This window comes from Colletes latitarsis, chromosome 8 (genome assembly GCF_051014445.1).
Source record: "Colletes latitarsis isolate SP2378_abdomen chromosome 8, iyColLati1, whole genome shotgun sequence".
Lineage (NCBI taxonomy): Eukaryota > Metazoa > Arthropoda > Insecta > Hymenoptera > Colletidae > Colletes > Colletes latitarsis.
The window spans coordinates 13,832,431-13,847,145 of NC_135141.1; the positions used below are offsets into that span (position 1 = coordinate 13,832,431).

At 33.0% G+C, this 14,715-nt stretch overlaps 1 protein-coding gene across 7 annotated transcripts in view; it reads left to right on the top strand.

Annotated features, from left to right (window-relative positions):
• The window catches only part of LOC143344899 (unconventional myosin-XVIIIa), a 256,926-nt gene that overhangs the window by 235,333 nt on the left and 6,878 nt on the right, over positions 1-14,715 (top strand). For all 7 annotated transcript variants that reach the window (XM_076771483.1, XM_076771484.1, XM_076771485.1 and 4 more), the window contains 2 exons: positions 4,145-4,457; positions 11,548-11,811. In XM_076771483.1, the coding sequence (XP_076627598.1) occupies positions 4,145-4,457; positions 11,548-11,811 (577 nt within the window). The remainder of the gene's footprint in view (positions 1-4,144; positions 4,458-11,547; positions 11,812-14,715) is intronic.

Below are 14,715 nucleotides of genomic sequence, written 5' to 3' on the forward strand. Positions count from 1 at the left end.
TTTGACGCACTACAGAAAAGTTGTCTAATACTTTTTTGTAGGTACCCATGAGCACTACTTCAGAAAAAAATTTCATTGAAATATATTCAGTATTGTAGGAGTTATGGCTGTTTGAAAATTGGACCATTTTTATGGGGTTTTTCTTACTTTGCGAGGTCAAGAACCAACTTGTCAAATATTTTTGGGATTTATACATATTCTCCATCAAAATCCGCGTAGTTTGCTATTTTAAACATTAAAATCGTCCAATCGGTTCAGAAGTTATGACGTCTAAAAGATTCGCATGAAAATTCGGGCAGACATTTCTGGCCAGAAATTATATTTTCGGTAAGGAATTTTTTTCTCGAAAATGGTTAGGATTTCAAGGTTATGTCTATTAACCAAAAATGATTATAATTGATCCACGCAATCGAAAATAATTTTTCCAGAAAGATTTGAAATTTTTTGTTTTCGTCGAAAAATTTAAGCACGTAATTAGATTTTCAGTAAGGAATTTTTTTCTCGAAAGTGCGTAAGATTTCGGGGCTATGTGTAATGGCCAAAAATGATTGTAATTGACTCCCATAACCGAAAATGATTTTTTTAGAAAGATTTGAAATTTTTTAATTTTTTCGAAAAATTTCAGCACCTACTACTTACTACCCCCTGTCCATTTTTCTTAAAAATGCGTTTTTGATTTTTAGTAATTTTGTTTGACGCCCTACAGAAAAGTTGTCTAATACTTTTTTGTAGGTACCCATGAGCTCTACTTCAGAAAAAAGTTTCATTGAAATATATTCAGTATTGTAGGAGTTATGGCTGTTTGAAAATTGGACCATTTTTATATGGGTTTTCTCACTTTGCAGGCTCAAGAACAAACTTGTCGAATATTTTTGCGATTGCTACATATTCTCTATCAAAATACGCGTAGTTTGCTTTTTTAAATATTAAAATCGTCCAATTCGTTCAGAAGTTATGACATTTTAAAGATTTGCATGAAAATTCGGGTAGCCATTTCTGACCAGAAATTATATTTTCGGTAAGGAATTTTTTTCCCGAAACTGAGTAGGATTTTGGGGGTATGTCTGTTGACCGAAAATGCTTGCAATTGACCTCTGCAACTAAAAATAATTTTTCCAAGACTATTCGAAAGTCTTTTTTTTCACTCAAAATTTTCAGCATTTACTCGAATTTTTTTCTAGAAAGTGGCTAGGATTTCGGGGGTATGTGTAATGACCGAAAATGATTGTAATTGATCCCCGCAACCAAAAATAATTTTTCCAGAAAGATTTGAAATTTTTTGTTTTCGTCGAATTTAGGCGCCTAATTAGATTTCCGGTAAGGAATTTTTTTCTCGAAAGTGCGTAGGATTTTGGTGGGTATGTGTAATGACCAAAAATGATTGTAATTAACCCTTGTAACTAAATATAATTTTTTTAGTATGATTTGAATTTTTTTAATTTCGTCTAAAAATTTCAATATCTACTCGAATTTTTTTATCGAAAATGGGTAGGATTTCAGGGATATGCGTATTCACCAAAAATGATTGTAATTGACCTCCGCAACCAAAAATAATTTTTCCAGAACGATTTGAAATTTTTGAATTCAATTGTTAATAACTTTTTAACGGAGCCTCTATCAACAAATTGGTATTCTTGATTTTTGTCTTATTTTGGCCTACAGAATCTCCCATTAAAATTTCTCCCAGAGTTGGCCGAAGACCCTGTATAGGGAGTAGATGTGAAGAAAGAATGGACAGTCCGTTAGAGACGTCGTCGTGAGACAGTCTGGTAAAGACGTTGTCCCCGTAAACAGTCTGGTAAAGACGCGTATCGCGGTTCATGGCTTAGAGACATTATAGTTTAATCTACGTGTGGCTGCATGTGCCCCACATCACTCACTCGCGTAAATAATAAACAGTAATAATTGTGGGGTAGCTTGTTGGGTTATTATTTTACCCCCTAGCCCCCTCACTTCATTCTGGGAATGAAAGCCACCCCTGGGAAAAATTTTAATGGGAGATTCTAGAGGCCAAAGTAAAACGAAAATCAACAATATATCAATTTCTTAACTGAGGCTTCGTTAAGAAGTTATTAAAAAATCTCAAATCATTCTGAAAAATTTATTTTTGGTTGTAGGGGTCGATTACAATCATTTTTGGTCATTACACATACATCTCAAATCGTACACATTTTCTAGAAAAAAATTCAGTACGCTCCGAACTTTAAACGTTAGTAACTTTTTAACAAAGCATCCATCAACAAATTGGTATTCTTGATTTTCGTCTTATTTTAGTCTCTAGAATCTCCCATTAAAATTTCTCCCATGTGTGGCCAAACACCCTGTATATTATTCAATACTTGTTCCAAACGTTATTTGGAAAAAAATTGTTCTCTTAAGGAATCTATGTTATTCCCCCCAAAAAGCAGTATTTCAATTTGCTATTAATTAACCAAATGAAGAATCCAAGATCAATTGAAATACCAGTTAATGTTATTTGAGATACTATTTTAAAATTATTATTTAAAATAAATCATCCGCTATATTATTAAGGCTATAGTAAGTTTTGTTGAAGTGTACGCTATGTTTATAGCGTACAGGCGTGCTATAGGTTAGATGACGCAAGTCCCCGTTAAGTGGATGATGCGCAGACGCGGACCGGGTTTTAAGTTTTTCTTGCTTTCGCCGTGCCGCCACACTAGAACGAAGGCGCTGCACAATGAGAGAAGCACGTGACACGTGGCGGCCTTGTAAAACCTAATATACCTTTCTGTTAATTATGTGCACTGTATTATTATATTATTTAACTTTTTCATTTTACACAAACACCGGCTACAATTCAGATTCACGCCCCAACAAGTGGACCGTTTATTTTGAAAGTGGTGCAAGTCCATTTACTTTTGTTTCGAGAAAATTGAATGTTAGCAGATCTGACAATTAAAAAATATAGGTTAATTATGTGAAGTCTGGGAATGTTTGTACTAATTTATCAATATGTAATTTAATTATATAAATTTCTTTTAGGCGAATTTAACTAAAATAATGTACAATTTCCAGGCTGCAAATGGACTTGCACCACTTTCATAATTAGTCAATTGTAAATATCATTTAATTTCAATTTTGAAATAACAAATATCACTTAAAATATGTCTCATATTAATCCAATTTTGTTTATAAACAATAACAAGAAATAAAATAGGATTAGCATTTTTTATTTTGAACGTTAATTATATTTATATATTGTTAAACTTAACACAAGATATTGGTATTATTAATTATTTATGCTCTTCATGTGGCAGTGTTTTGAAATATTCATGATGCACAGGAGGTATATAAGGTAATACCTTATATTTTTGGTATGTAATAGGTTTGGTATCGTGATACAAAGGCGCCAGGGTGATTTTTTCAAATTTTAGCGGTCTTCCCCGACATGTAGGTGATAAATTTAGAGTCTTCAATTCTGTGTCCTCCATTGATGTTTTATATGAAATAGTATATGGTGCAGTTTTGCAGAATCTCATCCAACATATTTGCAACCAATTTACTTTTCCTCCATTAGTGTTTCTTCTTATCTGTTTTTTAATTGCGTTTTGTAGATTTTTTGTTGAAACGAAATTCTCTTGTTTCATTTCGTGTAAAATAAATTTATTATGTCGCCTACATTGGTTTATAATATCATAATAATCCTGTGGTGTGTTCAGGAAATTCTTTTTTCGTAATGCCATTTCTATGATACCAAAATCTGCATCGTTTGGAAGATACAAATGTCCGGAGAGTAAAAATTGATGATCAATTACCTCAATGTTATTTTCCAAAGACTGGACAACCCTCAACCACATCAACGCCATTTGTAAATTTCGATTTTGCCCAGTACACGTATCACTATATGCAATAACATAAGTATGGAAATTGGACTTACACCACTTTCATAATCAATGGTTACGTAATTTCTTTTACCGGCAAATTTTAAATTGAACAAAGCATTAGCATTTTTTAAGATATTAAATACTAACTAGTTATAAACAAAAAGTTTACACTAAATTAAGAATAAATCACATCATATCTCATTTTTTTTAAAAAAAGGTCTTACACCACTTTCAAAATAAACGGTCCAAGTGTTTTATCCTATATAATTTGCAATGATGGAATTGGTTTGTTACATTAGATTGAAGAGAGATCTGAAAAGGACAAAGGCGCTGCTTAGAGACGCTCAAACGATGCTCGAAAGATCCAAGGGCGAATCAACGGGCAAGGCAGCGTTGCGACAACTAAAAAATCAGTTAGAGGATGCCGAATGCGCCAGAGCAGTCGCAATGAAGGCAAAGCAAGCGCTGGAACAAGAGTTAAATGAAATACAAGCGTCGCTCGACGAAGCGCTGCGCCAGCGTTCTGAAGCAGAAGATCGCGCTAATCTAGCCAACCGTGAGCGAACCGAGTTACTCTCGCAATTGGAAGAAAACGAAGAGGAGCTCGCTGAAGTAAGCTTTACATCTAATTAAACATTCTATAGCATTGATAAACATTCGATTCAGAGCATTATGTTACGTTAGCCAACAAATTTATACTTATTTGCCGTTTTTTGATATTCATTGGCTATTCATCTACGGATCCTCGTAGAGTTTTCCGATCCAAACGTAATTTTCTTATAACAGAATGGCTGATCTATGAGAATCAAAATACGGTGTTCGGCCACCCCTGGGAAAAATTTTAATGAGGGATTCTAGAGGCCAAAATAAGACGAAAATCAAGAATACTAATTTGTTGATGGAGGCTTCGTTAAAAAGTTATTAACGTTTTTTTCTAGAAACTGGATAGGATTTCGGGGGTAGGTCTATTCACCAAAAATGATTATAATTGGCCCCTGCAACCGAAAATAATTTTTCCAGAACGATTTGAAATTTTTTAATTTCGTCTAAAAATTTCAGTACCTATTTGAATTTTTTTCTTGAAAATGCGTAGGATTTCGGGGGTATGTGTAATGACCAAAAATGATTGTAATCGACGCCTGCAACCGAAAATAATTTTTTTAGAATTATTTGAAAAATTTTTGTTTCGCCAAAAAATTTCAGCATCTACCTGAATTTTTTTCTCGAAAGTGGGTAGGATTTCGGGGGTAGGTTTATTCACCAAAAATTATTATAATTGACCCCTGTAACCGAAAATAATTTTTCCAGAACGAATTGAAATTTTTTAATTTTGTCGAAAAATTTCAGTACCTACTCGAATTTTTTTATTGAAAATGCGTAGGATTTCGGGGGTATATGTAATGACCAAAAATGATTGTAATCGGCTCCTTCAACCAAAAATAATTTTTTTAGAATTATTTGAAAAATTTTTTTTTCTCCAAAAAATTTCAGCATCTACCTGAATTTTTTTCTCGAAAGTGGGTAGGATTTCGAGGGTAGGTCTATTCACCAAAAATTATTATAATTGACCCTTGCAACCGAAAATAATTTTTTTAGAACGATTCGAAAATTTTTTTTTTCGTCGAAAAATTTAGACACCTACCTACCCTCTGTCGATTTTTCATAAAAATTCGTTTTTCATTATTAGTAATTTTGTTTGACGCCCTACAGAAAAGTTGTATAATACTTTTTTGAAGGTAAAAATGAGCTCTACTTCAGAAAAAAGTTTCATTGAAATATATTCACTATTGTAGGAATTATGGTTGTTTGAAAATTGGACCATTTTTATGGGGGTTTTCTAATATTACGGGGTCAAGGAACAACTTTTCGAATATTTTTATAATTGCTACATATTCTACACTAAAATACGCGGCGTTTGGGTTTTTGAACATTAAAATCGTCCAATCTATTCAGAAGTTATGGTGTTTTAAAGATTCGCATGAAATTTACGGGAAGCATTTCTAGCCTGAAATTATATTTTCAGTAAGGAATTTTTTTCTGGAAAATGGTTAGGATTTCGAGGGTATGTCTATTAACCAAAAATGATTATAATTGATCCCTGCAATCAAAAATAATTTTTTTAGAACAATTTGAAATTTATTAATTTTGTCGAAAAATTTCACATTTTCTCGAATTTTTTTTTCGTAACTGGGTAGGATTTCGTGGATATGTGTATTCATAAAAAATGATTGTAATTGACCCCCGCAACCGAAAATAATTTTTCCAAAACGATTTGAAACTTTTGAATTTAATTGTTAACAACTATTTAACGAAGCCTCAGTCAAGAAATTGATATTCTTTATTTTCGTCTTATTTTGGCCTCTAGAATCCCCCATTAAAATTTTTCCCAGGGGTGGCCGAACACCCTGTATAAACACATCGTGCGCCAACGCCATTTATGAGTTTCGAACATAACAAACTTAACGAACGACCTAATAAGTAATTATAATTAGTAGTCGATCTTGAACAAGAAAGATAAAGAAAAATTCCAAACATGGCACTGACATTGTACCGGTTAATTAATCGAATTACTTAAAATTATTCAATTTTCATACATTTTTTATGTAATTAAGTTCAGATTAAAATTTGTTAAAAATTACATAAATAAAATACCATATGAAATTAAATCAAATATAAACTAACTTTTGTATTTTTAAATGTAATATACATACAAGGTGTTCGGCCACCCCAGGGAAAAATTTTAATGAGGGATTCTAGAGGCCAAAATAAGACGAAAATCAAGAATACCAATTTCTTGATGGAGGCTTCGTTAAATAGTTATTAACAATTAAATTCAAAAATTTCAAATCGTTCTGGAAAAATTATTTTCGTTTGCAGGGGACAATTACTATCATTTTTGGTCATTACACATACCCTTGAAAACCTACGCACTTTCAAGAAAAAAATTCCTTACCGAAAATCTAATTAGCTGCCTGAATTTTTCGACGAAAAAAAAAAATTTTAAATCGTTTTGGAAAAATTCTTTTCGGTTGCGGGGGTCAATTACAATCATTTTTGGTGAATAGACATACCCCCGAAATCCTACCCACTTTCTAGAGAAAAATTCGAGAATGTGTGAAATTTTTCGACGAAAAAAAAAAATTTCAAATCATTCTAAAAAAATTATTTTCATTTGTGGGGGTCAATTACAATCATTATTATGTAACTATATTGTGGTATTTAACGTAAAAAGGTTTTAATTAATATGATATGATACGGTATAACTGTTAGGAACTATTTAGGATAACGGTTTAAACAACTTGCGGCCAACTCCAGATTATTTACAACTTAGTATAACGATTTAAACAACTTGCGGCCAATTCGTCGACTCAATACTGATTGCCCCGTGGCGATCGGGGCCCTGGTTTTTATAGTCCTCGTCCCGATCGTCCTTTGGTTTTCTTCTCGCCGGCTGCAAAAGTTCTCGACACGTGCCGCGGAACATTCTCGGTTCTTCGATCGATTTTTACACCCGGCCCGATTCTTACCGTTTGCACACGGCTCGATTTTCGGACATAGGAAAACTCCTACCACGTCTTTCTGATAGCAAAATATTAGGTACTGGTTGATCATTATCGTGCTAGTTACCAAAACAAATACTTCATGTGGTCCGATATTAATATAAAATATAATTTACTCAGGTCTAATAAACCATTCAGCAAAATTACAAAGGTAGCGAAGAAGAGATGTTTTATAAAACTGTTTCGATAATAATACACAAGCACGAGAATTCCCCGCGATCGACTAGCGAACTCTACTTGGGGATTCCCGTACGGTCGACCAGCAGAGATGCCAGAAAAGCACCGAAGGTGCTTTCTCACACTATGCCAGATCACGCGTACGTGAGCTCGTGGAGTTTCGGAAAGTCGACAAAGGCAAACTGACACATGCCCTCTTTCTCGATTATTCCGAAGCTGCCCGAAGTAATTTCGGTCCGCCTCGTGGGAGGAGAGAGAGAAAGGCTCACATTTGCCTTCTCGCTCTTAACAACCGAAATCCGACCTCCCGTCTACGGCATACGATTTGGAATCTCGAGCCGTGATTTTCGACTGCCCAGGCATTTTTATTTTCCGACCTATGTAGGCGCACATAAGCAAAGTACCCATAATGGAAAAAAAATTTTGTAAAATTTATTTTACGGAAATACACGTTTTAAGACCCCCTGATCATATTTTAATTATTGAAAAAAAAGAAATTTTTTTTATTATACCCATGTATGAGCGTACATATGCATATTAATAATACGATTTTTCAAAATCAAAATTCTTTAAGATTGAAAATTAATAAATTAAAATGAGAGTCCACTCTTTGCCAGTATCGTGCACGTTGTGGCATTTTTCAATAAGAGTTCTTATTTTTATAACATAAACAAAAAAGTAGAATTAATAGTTGCGGAAATTAATTAATAATGATTTTCCTCGATATATTTTGAGTTAACCGTATCAATTTGTTATGATGAACTAAATATTATATGTTTGATTTGGCTTAATTTTGCATAAAAAAATGATTGTATCGATCCATAAAAATTAATAACGTGCACAATACCGTTCAATGGAAACCACGGGAAAGTGGTGGTCTCTTCCATCAGGAGGGAAATGTAAAAAACTGTTATTTAATTATGCAATGTGCAGTATTGAAATGTTCAAACTAATGTAATGAAAAAAGAGCTCGTAGATACATTAATTTTTGATTAATGTACATACGAGCTATAGTCACGAGATACCCACCATCAAACCGTTTAAAAATAAAGGAATAGTGATCCCGTTTGCCAATGTGATACAAAGTATGGGTTGGATTTTAAATTTGAAAAGGACATAGTCGAATATTTTTAAAGGTACAAAACATAGCGTTTCATTTTAGAACAGTAACATGAGTTAGCAGGTACTATCATAAAACTGTTTTAGCCAGTTATATCCCTTTTTACCTGAAGTATAAGGTAAAAAGTACGAGGTACAAGTAAATCGAAATTCGAAAATCATTCACATTATATCAATGTAAATGAAGCGGCCTTTCCATCAGAGTTAAATACAAAATTTTGTAATTTCTGTGAAAACAGAATTTTCATTAGATGTACGTGGTGTTTAAAATTTTTATGTTTTGATTGTTTTTACGAAAAATACCATCCAGATTCATGTACTTCATATATTGAAAATAACACATGTTAAATGTAATTGGTAAATTCAACTTTAAAAAAAAATATTCGAAGATCAGACAAAAATATAATGTCACATTTAGTGTACGATTAAAATATAATTAAAAAAAAAAAGATTTCTTTTAGCAGGATTCGAACCTGCAGAGCAAAAGAAGCTCGAACTTATAGCCAAACACCTCATCATTTACGCCACGCTGGTTATTGGTGAATTTGGTTCTATTTTTGAAGATATGTAGCTGTAATAACTTTAATAATATCTTGCAGTAAAACTTAACCCAAAATCGGGTACCATTGCAACTTTCCCTTATTAGAATCGAGTTTTCAATTTGTTTTAGCGAAAATCCCAGCCGGTTAAGCTGCTTACTGCTGTTTTTAATTACCAAGCATTTATTTCTCAATTAACCCTTTGCGAGTAAAACCATTTTGCACATTATTCTAAAACATTTGTGGTATTCGTTTTCAATGCGATTTAAGTAAGCATATACAGGGTGTTCGGCCACCTCTGGTAAAAATTTTAATGGGAGATTCTAGAGGCCAAAATAAGATGAAAATCAAGAATACTAATTTGTTGATGGAGATTTTGTTAAAAAATTATTAACGTTAAAGTTTCGTCCGTACTGAATTTTTTTCTCGAAAGTGCGTAGGATTTCGGGAATATGTCTACTCACCAAAAATGATTGTAATTGACCCCCGCAACCGAAAATAATTTTTTCAGAACGATTTGAAATTTTTTTTTTTCGTCGAAAAATTTAGGCACCCCCCTGTCGATTTTTCTTAAAAATTCCTTTTTCATTTTTAGTAATTTTATTTGACGTCCTACAAAAAAGTTGTTTAATACTTTTTTGTAGGTACCCTTGAGCTCTGCTTCAGAAAAAAGTTTCATTGAAATATATTCACTATTGTAGGAGTTATGCCTGTTTGAAAATTGGACCATTTTTATGGGGTTTTTCCCATTTTGCGTGGTCAAGGACCAACTTTTCGAATATTTTTGCGATTTGTACATATTCTCCACCAAAATACGCGTAGTTTGCTTTCTTAAACATTAAAATCGTCCAATCCGTTCAGAAATTATGACGTTTTAAAGATTCGCATGAAAATTCGGGCAGACATTTCTGGCCAGAAATTAGATTTTCGGTAAGGAATTTTTTTCTCGGAAATGCGTAGGATTTCGGGGGTATGTGTAATGACCAAAAATGATTGCAATCGACTCTTGCTACCGAAAATAATTTTTTTAAAACGATTTGAAAAATTTTTTTTTCTGCCAAAAAGTTTCAACACTTACCCTATTTTTTTTCTCGAAAGTGAGTAGGATTTCAGGGATATGTCTATTCACCAAAAATGCTTATAATTGACCCCTGCAACCAAAAATAATTTTTCCAGAACGATTTGAAATTTTTGAATTTAATTGTTAATAACTTTTAAACGGAGCGTCCATCAATAAATTGATATTCTTGATTTTCGTCTTATTTTGGCCTCTAGAATCCCCCATTAAAATTTTTCCCAGAGGTGATCAAACACCCTGTAATGTATACGATTTCATTTAAGTTTTTCTTTTCTAGAGAAGATAAAGAAAAAGTTTATTTAATTTTTTTTACATAAAATTGAATTCTTCCCAAGATTTATATGAAACACTTAAAAGATCTTTTATAAATTACGCCTACGTATCGGAACAACTATGAAACAAGAGATATAATCATTATTATCCATGGGCTGATTATAGTCAAAGACTAATCGGACTTTGAAATGAGAACATAAAACTTAAATGTAAAGTTCCATTTAAATTCATTCAGCCATTTATACTCAATCGTATTAATAATATACATATGTACGCTCATACATAGGAATAATAAAAAAAAATTTCTTTTTTTTCAATAATTAAAATATGATCAGGGGGTTTTAAAACGTGTATTTCCGTAAAATAAATTTTACAAAATTTTTTTTCCATTATGGGTACTTTGCTTATGTGCGCCTACATAGGTCGGAAAATAAAAATGCCTGGGCAGTCGAAAATCACGGCTCGAGATTCCAAATCGTATGCCGTTGACGGGAGGTCGGATTTCAGTTGTTAAGAGCGAGAAGGCAAATGTGAGCCTTTTTCTCTCGACTCCCACGAGGCGGACCGAAATTACTTCGGGCAGCTTCGGAATAATCGAGAAAGAGGGCATGTGTCAGTTTGCCTTTGTCGACTTTCCGAAACTCCACGAGCTCACGTACGCGTGATCTGGCATAGTGTGAGAAAGCACCTTCGGTGCTTTTCTGGCATCTCTGTCTGGCATCTATGTTGGGGATTCCCGTACGGTCGACCAGTACTCCAACGTAAAGCACCATCATGCGGCCACAAGTTTGCCACATTTCACGATGACATGCATCGCAAGGAGGGAGTCTAGACATATCAAATGATATTTTCGCACGGTCAAGATTCTGAACGCCCATTCGTTTAGCAATAGCAGAAAAGAAAGTTCGGTTTATATTCGACTGACCCTTCTAATTCATGTTAACCTATGTTAAAAGGTCTTGAAGAAGTATCGAGCAGCGGTTCAACAAGTATCGACGGAACAAGGACAGTTGCAAGAGGCACAGATACAAATTACCGCTCTGGAGACTGAGAAAACCTCGTTGAAAGATCAACTTTCAGAACTGACGCAACGACTGGAGTCCGTTGAGCAACTCGGAGATCCTACGGCAAATAGTCTCGTCGCAAGACGACTGGAGTTTCGTGCCAAAGAACTTGAAAGTAAACTTGAATTGGAACAAACGACAAGAGCACGCTTGGAAGTAGGTTATTGATTATTTGTTTACAATAGTATATTTTAAATTAACGCATTATTCGTATATCCAATCGAAAATGTTTACATCATATTGATATTAATCATTGCAATTTCGTTGTTGTAGATTAGTTTTTGCTGATATATTACTCTTACTTTATGTTTAACACTAGGTTTACAGACACTCGTTGCACATGTTTTTATGGAACATTCCTAGCAAACGGCCCGTTCACCGATCGGGGTGAGTTATATGTCATTCGATTCGTTAAATTCAGTACATTATTGATATGCATTTCATTATCTGCGGAAATTCGTTACTTGTCGTAAAGTTACAGTAAAAAGTAAGGTTAAGTACTTTTTTTGACAGGTTCACAGGTAGAAACAAGTGACTATCGTTGCTATTTCATGTTACAAATGATAAATGATTGATCTAATTTGATAATGCTACATTGTCAAATGGGAATTTGTAGAACGTGTATGCATAAAAATCATTTTTTTACGCATAGACTTTTCATGAGTCGATCAGGTCGACAGTATGTGCAACAACAATTACTCCCATCCCACCCATATAACCCAGACCTACTCAGACAGTACTTATAGTTAGACAATACATGCAGTAACAGTAAAAAATGTTGCCACCCCCCTCTGACACTGATTATGGGTAGACAATATAATAAATTACAATTGTATGTAGTGCATTGATTTAACTTTTTTTTATTATTAAATTTCATTATCGTCTAGATCTGGTATATTTTCATTTTCTAGAGTCAAAAGAAATTTCAGAAATTCCTTTTAATATTTGATTAAATAAATCATCCTTTCCCTGCTTGTAAGATTTGTAAAATACATAATGGCTTAGATACCCGATGAAATTATCTTTTTTGCTAAAAACAGAAAGTATTTATGGTATTATATGTTACAAAAAATATTGAAAAACATGTGAAATTGCAAATACTAACTGACAATATTCAGGCAAAAGATGTTTACTATGCCTTCATGTAGTTTCAATAGTGTTTGTATGAGCACCCGTTGTGGGGTCTTTAAAATGTAAACTATGATTTACGGTGAGGTGTTTATACCTTTCTTTCTTTATACCTTCTTTCTCTAAAATATTATAAGCTTTCCAACAATCTGATATAATTGTCGTCCCAGGAAACACCCATTGTTTAATTACAGAAAGAAGGGACTCTGAGTCCCTACTTTCGACAGGGACGAGGAATACTTTCCCACTTTCCCTTTCTACGAAAACCCATTGTCCTTCCACATGGTGACCTCTGTGATACTTTCTTCGGCCAAATTTTGATTCATCTATCTCTACTACTTTATCTGGCCCGCCAAGTATCTCACACGAATTTTGCAGCCAATCAGCCATCACTTGTTTCATAAAGTAATTCCACTGAGAAACAGTATTTTTGTTCAATTCTAATTCTCGTATTATGTGGTACTGTTCAAAATTATGAACTAGCATGTATGTTAATTTTAATACTATCTCATAGGAAAGTTTTGTTTTTGAAAACCATGTTCCACGTTTTACAGAAATTTTCATATCACAAATTCGCTTTCTTTTGGCAGATGCTGGAATTGTTCTTCTAGAGTGCCAATTTTCATTTATCAATTTCATTGTATTTCCACACTGTGGACAATTAAGATTTTTGGCAATTAACTTTTTATCTTGCAAAAATTTAAATAAGGCTTCTTTATTTTTACAAAATTCGTGTAATTTGAATAAGGTCCATACTTCTGGAACTACTAATTCACTCATTTTTATAGCACAGTTGAACAAAATTCGCAAAGTACAAGAAACAGAAGAAAATCAGAAATGACAATTGAAACAAATGATTACTGAAACAATTTCTGCTTTTCTTCTGTTTCTTATACTATCTGCAATGTGGAAATGTTATGAAAATGATATATGAAAATTGGCAATGCAGAATAACTATTCCAGGATCTATCAATCCAGCTAAACGTAAAAAAATATTGTAATATAAAGATATTTGCAAAGCAAAGAACATGGTTTTCTAATAACAAACTCAGCTACATATGTTTTAAAATTAACATATATGCTAACATATAATTATGAGCAATGTCATATTATTATATAACTAAAATAAAATAAAAATACTGCACAGCAATTGGAAGGGTAGAGTAGATTGTCAAGATTGATGAATCAACATTTTGTCGTAGAAAATATCACAGAGGCCATTTGAAAATTAATAACAGCATCAATTTTGAAGATCCCATTACTGATGCTTACACAAATTAAATTGAAACCACTTGGAGGCATGCCACACATTTTTTAATCTGTTTTATAACATATAATACTATCAATATTTTATATTTTCAAGAAGAGCAACTTCATTGGATACCTGAGCCATTATGTATTTAGTAAATGTACCTAATAGTAAAATGGTAATTTATTCAATGAAATATTAGCAGAAATTTCATTCAATAAATGTTTAACAAATTAGCATTTGACTACCTGGCATTTTGAACACAGTAACGATAGTCACTTGTTTCCACCTGTAAACCTGTCAAAATATACTTAACCTTACTTTTTTACTGTAACTTTACGACAAGTTTATAAAAAAATAACGAATTTCCGCAGATAATGAAATGCATATCAATAATGTACTGAATTAGACGAATCGAATCAGTAAACGGACCGTTTGCTAGGAACATACCATTTTTATTATAATTGCTATGTTGACAGTTGCATTAAAATGCAGTTTTTCTTTTAAGTAGAGGATACATCCATATCGCTACATCAATTCAATTCAACATAAATTGCTAACAAATAATATTTATAAGTCCTATAACGTTAAGTTTAGAATCTGAATGCGTTAAGTTGATGCATACCGTAAACCTAGTGTTAATGCAATAATCTCTGTTTTCCCCGATACCTGTGTTAAAAACG